Source organism: Halictus rubicundus, chromosome 16 (genome assembly GCF_050948215.1).
Source record: "Halictus rubicundus isolate RS-2024b chromosome 16, iyHalRubi1_principal, whole genome shotgun sequence".
NCBI lineage: Eukaryota > Metazoa > Arthropoda > Insecta > Hymenoptera > Halictidae > Halictus > Halictus rubicundus.
The window spans coordinates 4,682,975-4,702,594 of record NC_135164.1 but is presented as its reverse complement, the minus strand read 5'-3'; the positions used below and the strand labels follow the sequence as shown (position 1 = coordinate 4,702,594).

The window sequence follows — 19,620 nt, the reverse complement described above, 5'->3', positions numbered from 1 at the left end:
TTTCTTTTAGAAATGAAGATATTTCTTAACAAGAAATATCACCCTGTAGAGCTCCAACGAACTAAATACATCCAATTAAATATGTCTGACTCGTACACCGATCGATACCATAATTGTCACTGAATTATGACTGAGTTTTCAGTTTCATTCTCACGCCTTTGTCCTAAAAGCTGTGACAGCTCGGTCATGCGCCTTTGTTCAGTAATTTGAGAGACACTGTAACCTGTTGTTTTCGGAATCTCGTGGAAAGGAAATTGCATACCAGTGCAGAACAGATGTTTGAGAACTTCTCACACACTCAATTACGCGTGACCAATCACGAGAAGTTGACTGTCACGCAATGGGAAAGTTAGGGTTAGGTAAGGTCAGGCCAGCAAATTGAAAACCTTATTTAAATTCGAGATGGATGAATTTTATTTACACCTGCGCCAGTCGCATTCTTCGAGAAAACATCGTACTTTTTTTTTAACGTCAATGGGAACCTGATGTTGCTCGTGGCACGTGATTACTCTATCAGTTTCACTTGTCGTCAGAACTCGAGGTTCTAATCACTGGTATGAAACCGTAAGGGGGTGTGCAACCTCTTGTACTATCTTCTCTGCTTCTGTTCGAGGATCCTTTTTTTCTTCTCACCGGTTTCGGCGCGCTGCTGCATTTGATAATGAACTTGAACTCGGCCAGCAGTTCTTCTTTGAACGAAAGCTACAAAACGATAATATCGTTACAGCTATTGTCATCTTAACAAATTTTTGCGACTATCTAATAAACGAAGGCGGAGAGGTGGTAAAATCTATGGGGAAAAGTTGTTCAGAATGATGACCTTGAAAAACAATTCCAAGGTCATCGAAATCGACGAGGTGTCCCCTTTCTGTATAATTACCAAAAAAGAAAAGCTATACGCAACCGTTTATAATCATATCGTATAAACAGCATTGCTAGAAACTACGAACTCGAAAGGCATTCTCAAGGTCTCATAAAATGAAAAAGGTCTTCAACGGTAGGAAGCAACGAACGCTTAATTCATTAGTAAATTAAGATGAAAGCATGCTTCTCGTAATTTATCGACACTGAACAGTCAGACACGCAAACACACTTACGTTTTCACGTCTGCATGTGGCCGCAACCTCGCAAAATAGCTCGAGTAGAGTGTAAAAGAAGGACATCGCGACGCCCACGCTCAATACCAAGAAAACGCCTCCTACGTTATCAAGACCTAGTTCATCGGCTTGACTGCCGCCGCCTTCGTCCTACGAAATGTTTTGCAATTAATTAACGATGTATTTATTTTCATTTGGATTTAGTCCAGTCCGCCCACGTACCTGACATTTTCCTCCTCCTCGTTTTTCCGTCCACCATTTTTTCTTCAGCTCTGTGATCATACCACTTTGCTGCAGCTTCAACACGGCGGCGTTCAACGGATGACGATAAGGAGAATCTGAAATTCAATTATTAAAAGGATCAGATTGTATCATACATAAATAAAAATATAAAATATCAGATTATATATGTATAAATAATCATAAGACTAACGTTGGCTATTCCAAATTCGAATTACAGGGGTAAAATACTATATCTGGAAATGTAAAATAATTCGAGTTAAAGTTAGGTTTATTTCAGAGTATAGAGGCTCTCAGCAGCAGAGGGGAAGAAACAAAATTATTGTCTTTTAGAAGTTTTAAAGTTACAGTGGCTCGAGTTGCCGAAGTTCGACTGTAACGTATTGATCAGATTCTCTAGAGTAATTAGCATAATTAACTCACGTTTTTTCATTGCGATCCCATAACTCTTTGCGTCGAGGAGTCCACCGATCTGCGTTAAGTTGCAGTATCTCTCGGTGATGTACTCGATCGAGCTGGACTCCATCAAGAAAGCATAATCTTCTTTCTCTACCTTTTTCACGCCAGCGTCGTTGTCCTGCGTCAGGACATCCTTGGCGTTTGCTTTCATGTACTCGTACATATCCTTGTAGGTCTGGTAGTTGGAATCCTTGGAATGAGCATAACTCTTTCAAAAAACTGAATTAGAAAGACCGACACCAACAATCATATGTCTAATCCGCAACACGAATCGTAGGTTCATTAGAGGGACAATATTCGGTTAGTAAAGGGACTAAGAAACTACAATTAAAGAAAATGTTAAAAAATTAGAGAATTTATGAAAAAATAAACCAAGTAATTACTACTTTTGATCATACATCGCCAGTGGATACAAACTTGCATAACTGCTTTCCATTACTGGAAAAAATTGAAAGGAGCTTATAAATGTTTTCTCTGTTACACAATTGATGTGCAATGAACCATTAATATTAATACATAACCATTAGCAAGAAACCTTGACAGGGGGTTAATAAATCTGGGTGAAACAAAGCGTTTGTATTAATATTTTCCATTTGAATTCACATGTTCTACACTGGGACCTACTGAACGAGCAACTAATTAAAACTCGTAAATATCTCTTACGTTTGAAAAGTACATCGGGTGCTGTAATGAGCATGGGCGTGAACTCTTCACGTTGGGTACTGACCGATATTTCGTCGATAAACTACACCGTGTAATATAATGTGTACACTGTATTACGTAGTCCGGGGATCAACTTACTCTGAAGAATAGGAAGGTAGCTCCTTTGTCTTTAGCGCCGTACTTGACCTTTTTCTCCTTGGCCAGCTCTTCGACGTTTTGGAATTGCGACACCGTTGACTCGACTGTCAGAAACGCCGCCAAATTGGCAGTGTACGACGATACCATGATCAAGCAGAAGAACCACCAGGAAGTAGCCATCATCCGCGTTGACAGTCCACTGACAGCCAGAAAGATGTAATTTTTATTGTTTACAGAGTTTACTGCGTCGCTGTTATTTTATAGAAAGAAAGTCAGCGAAATTATTTGATGTGCGTTGCTGTTTCAAGTATTGACGCACGATTATTTAGAAAACCGTCCTTTGTTAAATTTTGTTCACCTTTCATAGTCATAGAACGATGCGTTTAATAAACTATTGTAAATATTGTAGCAAACATCCTTCGACATATTATTGTGTTTTATAGAACTCTAATTTAATTTTTCATTATCCATCGATTAGCTGTTTTGAATTGCACCGTATTCGCGTTGAACGGCTCAAACATAAACTTCCTTCATCTTCTAAGAAATCATGGACGAGAAAGAAGTTCTAGTATAATAAATCGCAGCGGAAAAGTGAACTCACATCGGTGCAATTTCGGAACCTTGCTGCATAATACTACCGATCGTGAACCACAGCGAATTCTTGAAAGTGAATTGATTCTCCAACTCTTCTGGCTCCTCTATACATGGATAAGGGTTGTTCCACTCGGCAGGACAGAGTCTGCCGATCACGAACAGTAGCAGCGAGACAGACACGTAAGCTCCAATCAAACACCACCAGACTCCACCGGAGAATGGTGACAAAAACGAGAAAAGACTAGGCGGTGTCTTCATCGGTTTTTTGTACAGAATACTTATTCCTGAAACGATAGAGGGAAATGTGATCTTCAGCGTAAAGTTTCACTGCTGATTTTTACAAATTTTAAAACACGAAAATATCGAATGAATATTTTGTTCATTTGACGCCTCGTATTCGAGAAAATCGAGTTCGAGAATTCGGTGAACACGCGGGCTATTCGAGTAGGACTCGTCTGACGCGTCTGACCATGACCTACCGATTCTACTTGTTGGAAATGCTAAGCGCACGAACTTGACGGTTCTTCAACGTCGATTTTCTCGAAAACTGAGCCTCTGGTGAACAAATTTTATTCTACATTTTTCACTTATGAAAATCTGTATTGCCAAAGGTATCCTCCTACCTAGATTCATAAAAGGCATCGTAAAGTCGACCGCCTCCTCTCGCGCCGCGGTAATCGTCAGATCGGTAATGGCCAGATCGGCCTCCTGCAACAGAACATTATCGGATATTGCGTTTCAACGTTCTCGCAACTGTAGCGTGCGTTTGCATCGATATTGTAACTAACACCATCTATGATTTTTCCGAGCATTCCGTCCCATTTCTTCAACTTCTTCGAATAGGATCCGTACACGTTATCAGACTGCACTTCGAACGTGTAATTAAAGCCGAGTGTCTTTGAGAGCTCCTGAATGATATCGATTCCGAATCCTTCGTAACGATCATTCCCGGTCATCATGTTCGAAGATTCCTTCAGCATGCCGTAAGGGGGGCTCTGCGAACACCACAAGTGGGACCATTCATAAATAATTCTATGCAATTCTAGCTCTGTTTATCAACATATTTAGAGTCATCTAAAGTGAACCTGATTAAAGTACACAGTACTCGTAAATTTTTCAGTAAATTGATACAACAAGAACATAGACGTCCCAATTCACTATGATCACTTTGGATTTCGAATTACGAAATGTGCTTCGCAAAACTTTCTGTAATAACAATATTTTGATAAAGTTTTAGCATCGTGATTTACTTTCCAGTTTCCTATTGCGTTGGTTACATTATTTTGATTTCCAGCCGAGAAAAATATGAAAATTTTCACCGAGTAAGAAAATTCTCCACCTCGACGGTGAATGTTCATCGGAACAATTAGGTTTCGAACTGGTGTTATACTTTTCGAAGGTATATCTGCTGAAACTTCGCCATTATTAATGTTCGTCCGTCAGAAAGTTTGACGAAAATTGGAGGAAAGGGCGAAGAATGTAGGAGGACGCTTTAAATTTCATTCTGGCACGTACGATGGCTATCAGGACGAGGAACGTTCTATTCTGCAGACTGAGCTCGATGTCTGACTTCGGAGCATGAGATTCCGGCATCCATTCGATGCTGTTCGTGCTGTTCCACATTCCGATCTTCTTCAGGCCGTCTTCCGTCACGCGCACCACGTCCAACTGGAAATCGCTGCGGAACCCGGCCGTGTCGAACTTAATCAAACCGGTCAAACCTTCCATTTCGCTCTGAAAGTGTAACCAGAGAGAATTACCCGAGGTCCTCTACACACACACACTCCCCCAATACAATGTCAACGGTAACGATAATCAATTTCATCGCCGCAACTTAACACTGAAATTTCACTCTCAATATCTTTTCATTAAAAAAAAAATTAACTCTATTTCATCACTACATGTACTTTAATATTTATAGACGTGGGTATCGTGCGTAGTACCTTTCATCGAACATTCTAATCCTTACATAACTGTAGACATTGAAATTTATACAACTATTACAGAAGACACCACAGACCATTAATATTTATTGCGTTTTTAACACAAGGTTTACGGGACCCATAAAAATGACGGATTCTAATATTTTTAATTTACGATTATTGAGATTATGAAGATCCACCTACGTGGAATTACTCAACAAATTTATTTCTTTCGGTATATATTATCTAAAAATGGTTAAAAATCTTGAATAGACATATTCTTCTTATTTTAATAAAGTAATGTAAAATATTCACTTTTAGTGCTCCGTAAATCTAGTGTTAAATACGCACCAGTGCTGAACAAATATCAATTGAATTGTTCAATTGTTCTATGATGATCTACTACTGTCACAATTGAAATGTAGATGAACAAAAAGAAAAGTGGAAAAATCAAATTTTATCCGTATTTTGTTTTTAGATCGACAACGAACTTACGAGACGTATAAAGTTGCTTAGGCTGTAGCCATGGTCCCAACTTAAGCTGCCGTTGCAAAATAATTGTTTCACGTCACCCTTAACAGCGTCCTTTAAATGCTTGAAAGCTCTCGCGAAAAGTTGCACCGCGTCGTACATGAGAGCAGGCTCAACCCGTAACTGAGACGCATAATCCAAACCCCATTCATTTTTGTGCATTTCCGTAATGTTTATCACCAAAGGACTCTCAGGGTCTATCAGCCTGACCCCGGTGAAATTCACCCCGGAAAATTGGTACGGTTCGAGATCTATCGTTTGGAGATCCTGAAACAGTAAAGTTAACGAGTCACCTGCAGGCTTGCTTGTAAATTACATTAAAAGTTTTTCCTTTATTATATCAAGTAATACACCATAATCCACTATTTTCTTAATAAAAATTTTACAATTTTTTCACAATTTCAATTACACGCCCTCTGTTAAACTAATGCTTCCAGCTTCCTCGGAAAAATTGAAGTCGTTTGCCCACTTTTAAAAAATTATTGAAAGGTAATCAGACAGTTATGTGAGTCATCGAAAACAGCAAATATTGGGAAACTATAAAGGAGAATTGACTTTGCTGTAGTGAAAGAGCAAGCCTGAAGCAAAATAGTGGATTAATCGTTGGTTATATTTCAAATATCGTAAAATCTTCGATTTAAAACTGAAACGTATGTGATTTATTGTTCGAATACTATTTTACCAGAGAAGTCACTATGACTCTGTTCTTCTCCGACATAATGCCAACTTGCTGCGCCTGTGTCAGCACCTCCGCAAGAATTTCGATTGAGCAATCAATCACAATGTTCTCGGTTTCCGCGTCTCTTATCTCTCGCATCACCTTCCTGCAGAAAATTTGACGCAGCATTGTATGATTAATTATTCCCTCCCTTGGAGAATATCGATTATAGCCGGACAAAAGCGGAACCGACAGAGTCATTGTTACCGCTATGAATTTATTTAACATTTCAAAAATTTGTGTCCATGCATATTCATGACAAAGTCGAACGATCAATTCAATTTCATTCGACGGCAGTTCTCGTTCGTAGTCTCTTGGTCATTTCGTAATTCGACCGAACAATGTTTCGTCAATTAACCCTCCGCACGCTGTGCCGGAGTCATCTGTGACCCGTAGTGGTGGCGACCGTCAACATAATATCGGTGTGAGTCAGAACTGAGTCTATGACTCGGGCATAGGCCTAGAACTCGCAGGAGTCCGAGGGTTAATCGACACTTAGTATTATCGCTAAAATGAATAAACGGTATTGTTGTGATATGTAGGCGTACCTGTAATTGGGGCCGCTTCCTAAATGATACAAAAAGACCATGCGTTTATCCACACGTTCCAACAAACGATGAACGCTCACCAAACTGTCTGCGTTTTCGTACAATATACAGAACGATTTCCATTCAAAATCGGTGGTCAACAGATCGAAAATCTGAAAATTTCTGTAACTCGTTATCCTGGGAAAACACATGAGCTCGATACTATTTTATTCGTTAACTAATGAAACCGCATGCAAGTTATATTCACCGCGTGTAAACCATCGAAAATACAAAGGAAAAACGTGTATGAATTCTTCGCTGCCATAGCATGCATCAAATTGAAATTAATTTCAGATTGTGTTTTTAAAAACACAACGCGGTATTGAAAATATTTTTGTATCATTCCCACGTGAACGTAGCGTGCACAATTTATATCAATGTTCAGTTTATTTTAACGGGAACAATGACCTACGTATTTTCATGTTAACTGTGTTTTTCAGACAGATATAAAATATAGCAATATCGTCCACGTCTGATTCAATGCTTAGGAAAATATATTCTCGAATAAAAATGTTTCAAGACAACAGATAACAATTACTTTTCTACGACTTTTCGTACTGTTAAAATTTTGTTCGTAATACACACAAATTTGGTTCAATTTCTTTTAATAATCTCATGGAATCTCTGAGCATTCGTGCCGGTAGTTGGGTGAAGTTGAATAATGCAGTAAATATTTCCAGCATCGCGTTTTATGCTACCCTTAGCTTCTACGCACCCTGGAAAGTGTTTCAGCGTGGGGGTACAAGTTTATTCCTCTTCCACGAACTTGATCGGGTTCCCACCTCGCATAAATATGTGGCATTTCCATGGTGTCGCATATACTCTGCACATGATCCGAATTGATACTATTCTGGGGTCCGAAAATCCCGGCCACTCCACTGGCCATCAATGTACAAACTGAACATGTCAACAAGTCAATCCAATTGAAATCGTTTCAACGGCGAACAAATCAAAATGCAATCTATGAACGCATACTGTGGACAGTGCTGGGTAAAATGTTATTTCACACAACAGGTACTATAGAGGCAATTTAAAATAAGCCTGGAAATCATCAATTTCGAAATCCTTATTAGACTTTGATGCGTTTACGGAGAAATTGGCTGACCGAAACAAACTGTTTACAATGCATCAACATTATTAAGGGATGAAATCATTTTTTCTTCCCACAATCGATGCAAAATAATTTTGCTTTGCATACAGATCCACAGTCTAATCATCGTTAACCATTTAATTGCGGATGACGAATTAATTCATCATTCGAGTACTCTATTATGCTATTGGTGAATAATTTTACTTCGAATAGCAAAAATCTGCTTGAAATAGTCCAGCAAATATAAAAAATAAAATTTCCTAAATTCTCAAATTGGTATTTAAAATTTCAGATTTATTTGAAAGAATTATCTCGATAATAGTTGGATTTTATTTTCAACAATCCTGTTGCATTTCGACAGGTTGATTTTGTGCTCATGAAACGGTAGCCTGACCGATCAAAATTTCACGCGAATAGCAATACTTGAACTAAAAATAAATTCGTATCTCCAACTGCTATGATTCCTTTCGTTCCATTTCATTTCTAAATGTTTGTCATTGCCAAGAAACGTTTTAGAAGACATTTCGTTTCCTATTTGAAATATCATTTGCTCCAAAGTGTCGAATATTTTCAACGGCATTCGAAATATTTTTTCTTCGAGTTCTACTCAGCCCTGACCAATCTCGAGGTATACCTGTGTCCGCCACGTCATATGGATCCGTCTCGACTTCGTTGGACTTTGCGCCGAGAAACACGTTCGCGAATTCCGGGTTTGAGTGTCGTTGGTTGTTGACCGTTTGCACGGACGTCTCGAAGGTCCGTTTTATCTCGTCGCCATTGTCAAATAGCCCTCCTGAAAATTATCATGTATACACATCTATATCTTTAATACGCGGTGATTATGCGCTTCACATCCTCGCACTGAAGACAGACATGCCATTCTTTATCATATTTAATAATTTACATAAAGGATACACTGCACGTACTACACGTGCAACATAGTGAGATAGTATAGTTAAAAGTAGGTTGTTTGGTATTTTCAATATTATTACAGGAGGGTCAACGCTCCAGATATTAAAAATTTCAAAATATTTCTAAGAGAGTTCTAAAGCCATTTTTCTCTTAGTTTAGGCAATGAATAATTTCCATATTTTATATTTATATCGCATGAATAGTGCTGTACTCGATAATTAATTAAAAAAGTCTTACCTATGAAAACCTTGTTGGGAAACCCCAGGGCACACGATATGAAGACGAATGGGAGACACTTGACCAGCATCATATAGACATTCTACGTATATAAAGTAACAAAAGGCGAACATTAAAGTGAAATAATCAAACAAATAAAGTGGCTTGTTTTAAAGAGAATTTTTCCAATACAGCTAATTCAGTAGAGCTGTTCTCAAACATCATCAAACCCGGTTCTACCGACAGATTCAAAGCTTTGGATATGCATTTTCATATAAGAAAATAACAAAATGTTCAATCCTTGCAACAACACACAATTTGCGAAGCGTGGGTCGTAGTTGTGGAATATTATGGAGGAAAGGAAGCGACTTGGTGTGACCTGTTAAAATCGGCGAGCCATCGAGCATAAGCGGACAGGCTGGCGCAGATTTGTTTGCAATAAGATCTCGTGCACGCGTGTTCAGTGTAAGCCGTTCAAACAGGCTGCTCGGATTCAAACGAACACTTAACAGTGCGACGTTGTGTAAACCGAGCGGGAAGCGTACATGCTCGAATTCTCGGCACGCGTAAATATTTAGACCCGTCTAAAATCAATCCTCCAATATTGAGTCTCGCTATTTACTCGAAGCTATCGGAGGGGACTTCGGACTTGTCAAATTCTCCGCCGACATCTCAAAACCAGCTTCTTCGTCAGCTTCTTTTTTCTGCTCCTTTTCCGAGAGAGGGAGAGAGAGAACTCGTTCGATTCCCTTCTTTTCTGGACGACCGAACACGGGGACGTTTCTACAGGAGAGATGGTGGCATGCTGCGAGTAAAAATAACATATCCGGCGTCGGGGTTCGGAAACGAGCTTGTTAATGAAGTCGACGTTTCGTGGATGATGTTTTTCGTGAAAATAGAACCAAAGTGTTTCATTGGACCTGCCGCGGGTGTCGAAATAAACACGGTTTTATTCGTTTCCAGTGAATCGAGACGCTATTCCGATTCGATGTTTGTGTAACTGTTTTCATTTTTAACTCCTGTCATTACCTACTCACAATTTGCCTATCAAATTTTATGTACGTCCTTCTAAACACGTGGTGTTCCCAAATTTCTAGACAATATTGTGTGTAAATCGATTTTCACCAGCGCCAGAAAAATACAGGCTGAAGTTATCACGAATAACGACTACAATTGAACAGAAGAATGAAAAAAATGTGGAGTTTTGTATCCCATGGGTCGCAGTGCGAATTTCTGTAATCTTGACACAAAGTAAAAATTGTCGACAGTCAAAGGGAAAATAAATTAATTTAGAGAATTTCACGAAACAAGAATAATCAATCCTGTCGAGGCCCGGCGCGCGGAACAATCCGCGGCGAGCACAATGGAGCGGAAAGGAGCCGTCATTGCGTTCCGAACGGACCGAGTGCGCCGAAAAACCAGCTATCAAACGTCGCCCGCCCAATTGACATTTTGGCAGCGGCGATAGATGCGCGGAGACTTCGTTCCGGCGCGGCATGACAGGATAATTTTGGTAGTGACGATTGCCGGGGCGCGTGTGTGCGTGCGTTCCGCTCGCGGCGCGTCGCTTTGCATCGCGTTGCATCGCGTTGCACCGCGTTTTGACAAACGGCGGTCAGCGGGGAGTGCATTCAGTGTTTCGCCGAGGCGAACTGTCACCTTGCCAAACGCACGCATTCTGGGACGCGGGTTCTTTCACGTTCGCTCATTCATTCGTCCATCGGCAGCGCACTCGACGCGGTTCGCGCCGGCTCTCTTTCACGGGACGGGATCCCCGCGCTTCCCGCTCCGTCGCCGAAGCGGAGGGGTCGTCGACGACGGAAATCCGACCGCGTGTTCGGTGTCAACGTGCCATATTCGAACGCGCGACGGCTTAAAAAACACACGAAAACGGTCGGAGTGCGCGTAACGAGCGCGATATATTTAGACGGCGAGCGTCGTCGCCAGTGGCGCTTGTCGCCCATAAGCTCTGTGACATAGTTACCGCTGAACTGCAATTAACGACGCCTACTGACCGACCTGCCGCATCTATCGGCCCCGCGTTTCATTTCGTGTTTCCACGAAATACCTCGCGTGCCCGTCGCGCTTTCATTCTTCCGCGAACACCATCGATTCGAAACGCAGACTTCCCGACGAACCTTCGCCTCGTTTCAAACCGACTTTTGCTAGCTTTGCACGTTCCCGTTGAACCTTTCAAGTACTCGCGTGCACTCAACAACAAACGTAACATCAATCAGCTCTACTAATAGAAAGACAGTCCGTGACGAAGATTTTTCTAGAAGGCCTCGGGCTGTTCACCTTCGCTCTGTCTATGGCCAGTCATTTACTCTCGAGTCAACTTCAACAGTTAATTCGAATGATTTGAAACCGCGAGCAGTTATTTACGCAACTTATCACCGGGAAAACGATTTCAGGATTATTCTTTTTGTGTTAATTTTCACGGTACAGACACCGATGGATAGAGCGTGGATAGATCACACGGAGGAGACGTGTATGTTTTCGCAGGACTTTCGAAGGAGCGCACTCGTAAAAATGTTTCTCGCGCCCATGCCGGAGGAAGAGTTAGGAGCACGATGGCGAGCGTTAAATGGTTACAAAGCGAGCGTCCGTGCGTCGAGCGTTAAAGGAGAAGGAACTTACCTAAAATTGCAATTACACACGGCTCGTTACCTGGAACAGAAGTTTGATAAACGTGCTTTTCCGAACGAACGTCGCGGCATGCACTCTAATTCCGAACGCCACTTCCCGAGTGGATTTTCACTGCGCACACGCGGCTCTCCCTTCCAAACCTCTTGGATTCGTTTGTACACCGTAATATGGCGGGCACCCCGGGACTCGAGACCCGACTTATTGTTAGATCCACCATCGGAGCTTTGTCCACGACACGCGGATTCGCTGAAGGTTTCGTACGTACGACGCTTTTCATTCGTTTACCATCGATTTTTCTACGTCTTCCAACGTGCCGGTCCAAGAACAAGTACTAACATTAATTATAGAACCATTGGACAAACAATTGTTTCGCTCTGAGCCTTCTGGTACCTCTTGCAACAACCTCGTATGCCACCGAATTTAAAGATTAATTACGAACTCGTGTACTAGTAGCACTCGTCTGATTATATGTATCATTATTCACTAATCGCTAATATTTAATCATACAAGTTTTCGAAGTTGAAGGATCGAGAGAAAAATTATATATAAATATCTGGAAAATAAGAAAAAGACATTTATAGTGTTTGTAGCTCCTCCGTTTGACTTTTACATTTTACAGTATTCTCAGATGTAGCAATTGAGAAAATCTACGAGTTTTCAGCGAAATCCGAATTTTTTGCTCGCCAATGACAAATAGAATTTAGTAATTAAAAAGGGATTTGATAAGCTTTCACTCGAATAATTTAAGAATTGTAAATATTGCGATAGTTGGATGTCTCTCTTGCCAGTTTGTGTACGCACTGTTTGCAGAAGCTTTGAATTTCTCGTGAATTTATTTGTTCAACTATAATACTTACACACCGTACGGGCGAGCGGTCGTGTATCACGTGGGTTTTGTTATTTCTTGTTCTTTATCACGGGGACTCGTTCTACACGCAGAACTCAGATTAGAAAAATTTATGGAAACGACAGTGCAGTTAACGGCACGCTGTAAAGTGTAGTTATTTTCCCCGTAAGAGCGCGGTACACGACAAGAACGCGACGTAAAACCAAGATGGACGACTATTACTTTTGACACTATGCTCAGCTTATTCGCAGAATAAATTTGCGTTTTAGGAGCAATCTTTTGGTTTAACATTCTCTCGTCCAGTTTTATTGTGCTTCTTCGTACGAATAATTATGTTCGTAAGTACGGAACCTTGACGAAGGGAAAAGTTCGAGGTATGTTTTAAAAATGTAAATCTCATCAACTCTTGACTGCCAATCGTTGCTGTTATTACAAGTAAAATGGCACTGCAAATATCAATATGTCAATTAATCGCTTGTATAAAATCTACTAAATACAAATGTTTTTCTTTTAGGATGAAATAAAAATCTATTCTCTTGTAACCAGTATGTAAGCATTAAGGTAAATATAGTTATGGAATAAATATTAATTTTCTGCTTCTTTTAGAAAACTTTTAATCCTACTTCAGAATGCGAATTTTATGGAGTGTGTCCATCAAGAAATACAATTGTAATCTACAGAAGTTTCTCAAAATTGTGTTTGAAAAATAAGTAATTAACGTACGCACAGTAGTTGGTTACCCCACAGTAACTGGGTCCCTTACTGTAGTGGCTACCTGAAATTTAGAAAATGGAGGTAGTATGACCCGATGACATGCCTTAACGTACATATCATAATTTACTTACTGAAAACCATCAATTTCAATTTCAATTTCATCGGTGTTCGTAGGTGTTACATATTTTCCATGTGTTTCCAGCTAGAGTTTGCCACCGTCAAGCAAATTAATTACTCGCTCCTTCGGCCAATGAAGAAGATTTGCGGACACACGCGTGTCACACGCGTGTGGAGGTGTTTCAAGACATGCACCCGAGGGAAGAAAGCATCGGGAAACGCGGGGATATCGGGCGAAGTAAATTAAATGGTTACGCTCCGGGCTCAAAGAGAAGGCGAGAGCCGTGGAAGTTGGATACATTAGTGAATTAGTTACGTTAGCGGTTTGGGATTTAGTTCTCTAATCAAGAGAACGAAGAGTGAAGGCTGCGGCAATTGATGTAAAAGTAGAACTTCCCGGGGACCAATTACGTGGCCGTGGCGAAGCTAGAAGTTCTCTGTCGTAATCAACGAGGGGATTATGGCCGCGCGTTAAGTATATTACGCCTGGAATAATTTTCTGTTTGAACGAAAGAACCCGACAGCCGGCAATTAATCACAGAAACGCATAGAAAGCGTTTGCGGAGCTGCCGCGAATAAATCCCGAGGGCTTTTCATGCGACGAGATCTAACGGATGGTTTCGCTGCTCAAAGCATTAACAAAATAAGACGTTCATTCCTGGAGTTGTAGAAAATGAGCTATTGTTTTCCCAGAATTACTACAATATGGTTCTGCTAAATTACTGTGACTTTTATATGCTCCTCGTTATTTCTCGAATCGAGGTTTTGATCATTCCTGTTACTCAGGAAAATTTTATATTAAACTTCTAATGGATTAAGATGTGTGTCACAACTGTTGAGAATTCATACTGCTTTTCAGTGTTCTACTATATTTGTAGAGGTTAAATAGGTCATCAAGTGAAAAATTAATTAAACTTTCAATTACTAATAGACTTAAAGGAATCTTTGGTTAAACTTCACCTTCTTGAACCAAAAATTCTTAACTTTTTCTTTATGCAATCCTGAAGATCTCGACGAGAAAATGCCAAAAATCGAAGTTTAAAAACGAGGAATTCACGTTCTCGCATTGAAACTTCGATCTTTGGTATTTACTCGTCAAGTTCTACAGGCTTGCGTAAAAGAAGTTAACAATTTTTGATCCTGGGATGTGAAGTTCGGCCGAGTCTCCTAATCAGCGAAACAAATTTTTCTCTCAACTCAATTTTTAGAAGATCAACTCTGAAAATAGCAAATTGCATAAATGAGGAAAAGATGAAGGAATGCTCCGAAGGTGACGAGAAGGCAATAAGACACACGGCAAATGAGAATTTACAGACGATGAGTTTATTCACGTTTAATATGATGCTCGTAGTACAGTTTTACGTAAGAAGTATAATCAATAGGCTCTTAACAAACTCGTTACGACGTGAACGCAGTGTCGTGGTACAGACAATATTTACAATAACGTGTTTGAATACGCTCGGTGCGTCGTTAATGTGTATACTCAGCGTTTGTACGTTTACGGTTCGATTCGTCGGTGTACGGTCGACATGGTAAATATTCGAGTCGATAGTAAAAAACGACAGAAAAGTTCGTGGAAACGATGACAGAGGTGAGACGGTGCCCGGAGATTAAGGGGGCACACGACAGTCGCGTCCGAGCATCGAACGTTTCCGAATATCGAGGCTAATTGCATCCCACTGATCTATCTGCACTCCGGAAATCGATCATTCTGCCGGGGCACCTGTGCACGTACGACATTCAAGCCTGTTTACGCCTTAGGAGAAGGAAGACGGAAATTAATACTGTTCAGTTCGTGGCGTTCGTGAATAGCAACGTGCCCGGCAGCAAAATCGACTTTCTGTTAATTCTGTTAACTCGTAATCTGGCTTAATCCTTCGAACATGAAGCGTTTCGATGAGAGTAATTGGAAGACTCCGTTCAGCAGCGCAGAAAACTATCAAAACGGACTGGCATTATCGGGCTATTTTTCACCGGCTCCAAACGTTCCACTGAATATTTTTCATTGTCCACCATAATATTCCGTATCAGAATTTTGAAGGGATTAAATGAATATGTTACAGTATTTTTAACGATTTAAATTTGAACGAAATAAAAGGAAAGAATGGAATACAATGCAACTGTAAATAAAAAAGTTGCACGTGTATCCTATATCCATTTTGTATGCAAGATAACAATTAAATGAAGGATGAGATTGTTGTTTTGTCTACAATAACTAATTAACTAATCATAATTTTAGCAAAAAGCGTAATCTAATTTAAGAGTATTCTTTAGTTCGCTTCTCAAGTAGAACCGTCTGTGCAAAGGCCATCACATTCTACTTAAGGCAGTACAGCAGCATTGGACAGCTAAAATCAGTGTTATGTTGAATAGCTCTGATATGGATTGTCGATCGTACTACTACTTTTTATACCTCATTGTGAACACATTGACGAGTTACTTAAGAAAAAAATAATTGTCAGAAGTCGACAATTATCATTAATATGAAACCTTAAAAATAGCAGCTCAGAGCTTGCAGCTAAAGGTGTACCTAGTTTCATGGGAATAAAAAATTGCAGAAGTTGAATATCAACACAATTTTAACAATAAATTATTATAAATCATTTTGCAATGGTTTCATTTTTATTTCCAAGTGCCACCAAGGGTTTTAAAGTTCGAAATTATAGTATCCACGTCCATAGCCATGCAAATATTTTCGTAAATGCTTCCTACAAAATTCTTGTTGGAACGTCCACAGTTTTTGGAGTTCCAATACTTCAAACTCCTTTCAAATAAAATAAAACTAAGCTAAGCGTCCAAGTAGAAGTTACTATCGAGACAAGCGTGGCGTTGGGTGTTCACTTGAGACTAGAGTTTTGCGAATTTTAGTCTCGAGAGTAAAAACTTTTCTGCATTGTTGTCGGGCTTGTACTCGCTGAAGCGACTAGCGGAAGTAGAACTTCAAGTCCCCATCGTAGCCTGTTTTTCCTACAGCCGAGCTTCTTTTTTTGGTGAACGAAACATTATGCGAGTCTGTCTTTTGGTAGGTATATTAACGAGTATAATTATATTATATGGCAGAGAATACTGTTCAAAGAATTAATTCGCTCAGACGGATCAGTGGGACCGCGGTAAAATTCGAACATTGACGGAAGAATGGATTGCTTAACGTACGAAAACAAAATGTTTATATATAAAGTCACTTGTCCTATCTACACCCGATGAAGCGTCGATATAATGTCGAAACGGAAACACTTCACAGACATATTATTTTACAGTATGGAAATAATGAAACACGTTGTGGCTAGATGCACGAATAGGTTCGATTAAGATGCATTCCCCGTGAACGTCCTATAATACAACGCCATAGCAGAGACGCGATCGTACGATTCGTAATCTTAACGGTTAATACGATTATTTACAATAAATTTGAGTATCTGAACGATCACCGAACAGATAATGACATTTGTACAGCCTTCTTTTGTCGATTCGAATAAGATCGGGGATACTTTCTTTAGAAATTAAGAACGTGGTCGATGATTTCGAGTCACTTCTAGTTTGCCCAATGACACTTTCGTTCGCATAACTCTTCGCGCGATACGTTTCGCTAAACGAAAATTGGCCTGCTCGCGAGATATCGCGCGGGAGACATCGGCATGCTGTATTCAAAATCAATAATAAATAAAACGTTTCAAGTAGCTGTATTTCATGAAAACATAAACAAAAGTTTAAAAGCTTTTGGAATTTTATGGAAATCAAACATTATTGTATAATAAAATAATTCATAGGAATCAAATTAAAGAACAAAATTAGAAATTTTCACTGGATGGTTTTTACATGTTACAATTTCCAATCAAATTGTGTACACTCAATATATTAGTGTAAAGAATTATATTTATATTTAGGAAAATAATTCCTATACTCATTTCTTAAAGGCGTGGCAGTTGAAATGTCAAGGAAGGAATAATTTTAATGACCCACCACCCGGTGTTAGTTTTTAATCCGTATTTTGACGAAGTGAACCGGCAAGACAGTTCTCCACCGGCTTCAATAAATAATCATCACCGAGCCGCATCCATCACGATACCGTGAACCTTGCAGCGGTCCCATTTTTTACTAAAGACATCTGTTTCCATCGGCTCGACAAAAGACAAATAACGGCTGGTCGTGTTTCCTCCTTCTCGTTAATCCTTCCGCACGAGCGGCGCCGTTGTCTCCCGCGCGGTACAATGAATTCCTGGCGAGCTTCGATTAACGATCGACCGGTGTAGATCCTGCGGAGTGTATAGCCCTGGAGGGAACTACGTATAGAGCTGAGTTCGGATCGGTGGACGCGAAAAATTGATGGCGAAAACAGTCGGAACAAAAAAAAAAAAAAAAAAAAAGAAAAGAAAAATAAAAAAAGGTGGGGTATACAATAAAGTCGAGAGGTGAGCTGCTCCGGTTCGTCCTGGAGCAGTGGCGGCTGGATTCGCGGCTCGTTGCTTTCTTCGCTGATCGATCGCGTCTTTTAGTCCGTTGGAACGGGGATCGGATTATCCGTCGCGTCGGTCTCTCGTCCGTCTTGATCGTTTCGGGCTCAGGTTAGAGGCGCTTTCCCGACGAAGTGCCTGTACTTGTTGCACGCCGGGTACTTGCCCTCCTCGGAGACGATCGACAGATTGGACTGCTCCCTCTCGCGACGACACAGCGGCTTTTTCACCGGCTTTTTCGTGCCGTTGCCGCAATCCAGGGCGTAACGCAGCTCGCTCGCCATCTCCGAGCACACGGACTTCTGCAAAGTGCGACCAAACCACCGATGGAAACGCCTCTCTGCGCCCCACAGGCCGCGGCCTGCCTGCGCAGCTACACCGGGTCAACGAAGTATCGGCACGGTTTCCCTTCTCCGATTATTCTAACCCTTGCCGTGGTTAAACTTCACCTTGGCGACCCAGACATTTTTCACTTCTGACTGTACAATCCTGCACATCTTGACGAGAAAATGCCAAAAATCGAGGTTTTAAGGCGAGGAATTCACTGGGTCAAACTTTATGCGTGTTTAAAGTTGACGGAATTCAGTGCCTATACCTCTTTGACCCAGTATAAGTCAGCCAAATGCGATGACGCGTGCCAGCATATTCCCTGGCCACTCGCCCCTTGCCGCCCTTCGCTCGACGAAATCGCGATATCAAGTTTATCGAGGTTATAACTTTTTACGAGAGCGAAATGTGCTGGCTGGATCTCGGAACGACTGTAGAAACGCGAGAATCTCGCGCCCTCGCGCAATCTCGCGCGGAAACGTTTGCCATGTCCTGGAGGACTGCGAGAATTGACAAAAAGAGACTGTCTACGACTGTTCCCACGAGTTCCCGTTGAATCGCCCGAATATCGTCAGCCCTGATCGCGTCTTTCCGCTGGAATTTCCAGTTCTTTTGTTCCGGTAATACGCGTCATTGCACGAAGCTGACATCTCTATTCTAGAACATTGCCGTGTGAACGTGCACTTGTTGCAAGAACGTTTTCCGGGAATATTTGGTGACGCGTGGAAATCATAGGTAGAAAGCGTTACAACTTGCATCATGCTGGTTTTATTCAAGTGTGTGCTGGAACTAATTAACAAGCAAAAGATTCAAGTTGAGGTGAAATGAAAATTTTGTCATAAGTGTTCACCGAGAGAAAAGAAATTTTGAAAATGTCAATGATGAAAATAGAGGAAATCTTGTTTCAAAAAATCAATTCCTTAACACTAGGTTTACGGAGCACTAAAAATGACTATTTTACATTTCCTTATAAAAATAACATGAATATATCTATCAAAATCTGTAGCCATTTTTTAAATAATATATACCTAGAGAATATATACCTAGACTTCGTGAATTAAAAATATTAGAATCCGTCATTTTGACGGGTCCCGTAAATATAGTGTTAAATATCAAAAGACGTGCATTCTTCAAATCGTTAATTAAATAAAATTAGATACATATTTTTAAGGTACAGTGTATTATGAGTTTATTCGTTTGATATCTTCGTTTGGTATTTACTGTTTTACACACTGCACAATATTCTAGAATTTTGCAGAAGCAGAAATGTTCGGATTTAGTATATGAACAAATAAACAGTGACGTTCGTTTTATTTTCCGAAAATTCTATTTTCATCGTTGCAGAGGA

The 19,620-nt window shown here is 40.4% G+C and overlaps 2 protein-coding genes and 1 long non-coding RNA gene across 6 annotated transcripts in view; 1 reads left to right on the top strand and 2 right to left on the bottom strand.

The window, feature by feature from the left end:
• Nucleotides 1-393: 393 nt before the first annotated feature.
• On the bottom strand, nucleotides 394-11,948 carry LOC143362067 (glutamate receptor ionotropic, kainate 2). 4 transcript variants are annotated; one of them, XM_076801903.1, is made up of 16 exons: nucleotides 11,808-11,948; nucleotides 9,189-9,270; nucleotides 8,674-8,832; nucleotides 7,665-7,846; nucleotides 6,911-7,062; nucleotides 6,327-6,468; nucleotides 5,609-5,911; nucleotides 4,707-4,925; nucleotides 3,980-4,186; nucleotides 3,815-3,899; nucleotides 3,199-3,475; nucleotides 2,598-2,796; nucleotides 1,761-1,986; nucleotides 1,320-1,435; nucleotides 1,098-1,247; nucleotides 394-702 (listed from the first exon to the last, which is right to left on the bottom strand). In XM_076801903.1, the coding sequence occupies exons 2-16, from the start codon at nucleotides 9,259-9,261 to the stop codon at nucleotides 520-522; spliced, it is 2,673 nt and encodes an 890-aa protein (XP_076658018.1). In that variant the 5' UTR covers nucleotides 9,262-9,270; nucleotides 11,808-11,948; the 3' UTR covers nucleotides 394-519. The 4 variants fall into 4 exon arrangements, with proteins under 4 accessions (XP_076658018.1, XP_076658015.1, XP_076658017.1 ...); XM_076801900.1 differs by having other exon boundaries at nucleotides 1,761-2,004; nucleotides 11,808-11,944; XM_076801902.1 differs by lacking the exon at nucleotides 11,808-11,948 and adding an exon at nucleotides 10,205-10,247 and having other exon boundaries at nucleotides 1,761-2,004.
• Nucleotides 11,949-12,001: 53 nt separating this feature from the next.
• On the top strand, nucleotides 12,002-17,447 carry LOC143362083 (uncharacterized). The gene is made up of 3 exons (XR_013083573.1): nucleotides 12,002-12,073; nucleotides 13,270-13,486; nucleotides 13,580-17,447. It is a non-coding gene; the product is annotated as an uncharacterized LOC143362083 (long non-coding RNA).
• A 39-nt stretch (nucleotides 17,448-17,486) lies between these two features.
• Nucleotides 17,487-19,620, bottom strand: part of Kair1d (Kainate-type ionotropic glutamate receptor subunit 1D) — a 217,535-nt gene continuing 215,401 nt past the window's right edge. The window contains exon 17 of the mRNA XM_076801924.1: nucleotides 17,487-18,247. Coding sequence (XP_076658039.1) covers nucleotides 18,053-18,247 — 195 coding nt within the window. The 3' untranslated portion in view covers nucleotides 17,487-18,052. The remainder of the gene's footprint in view (nucleotides 18,248-19,620) is intronic.

Excerpts from the sequence above, each read along its gene's own strand:
- LOC143362067 (XM_076801900.1), bottom strand. The coding sequence starts at position 9,261 with ATGATGCTGGTCAAGTGTCTCCCATTCGTCTTCATATCGTGTGCCCTG. Across the intron at positions 1,436-1,760 it reads TGGGATCGCAATGAAAAAAC|ATTCTCCTTATCGTCATCCG; the intron begins GTGAGTTAATTA and ends ATTGAATTTCAG. Across the intron at positions 703-1,097 it reads CCACATGCAGACGTGAAAAC|CTTTCGTTCAAAGAAGAACT; the intron begins GTAAGTGTGTTT and ends ATCGTTTTGTAG.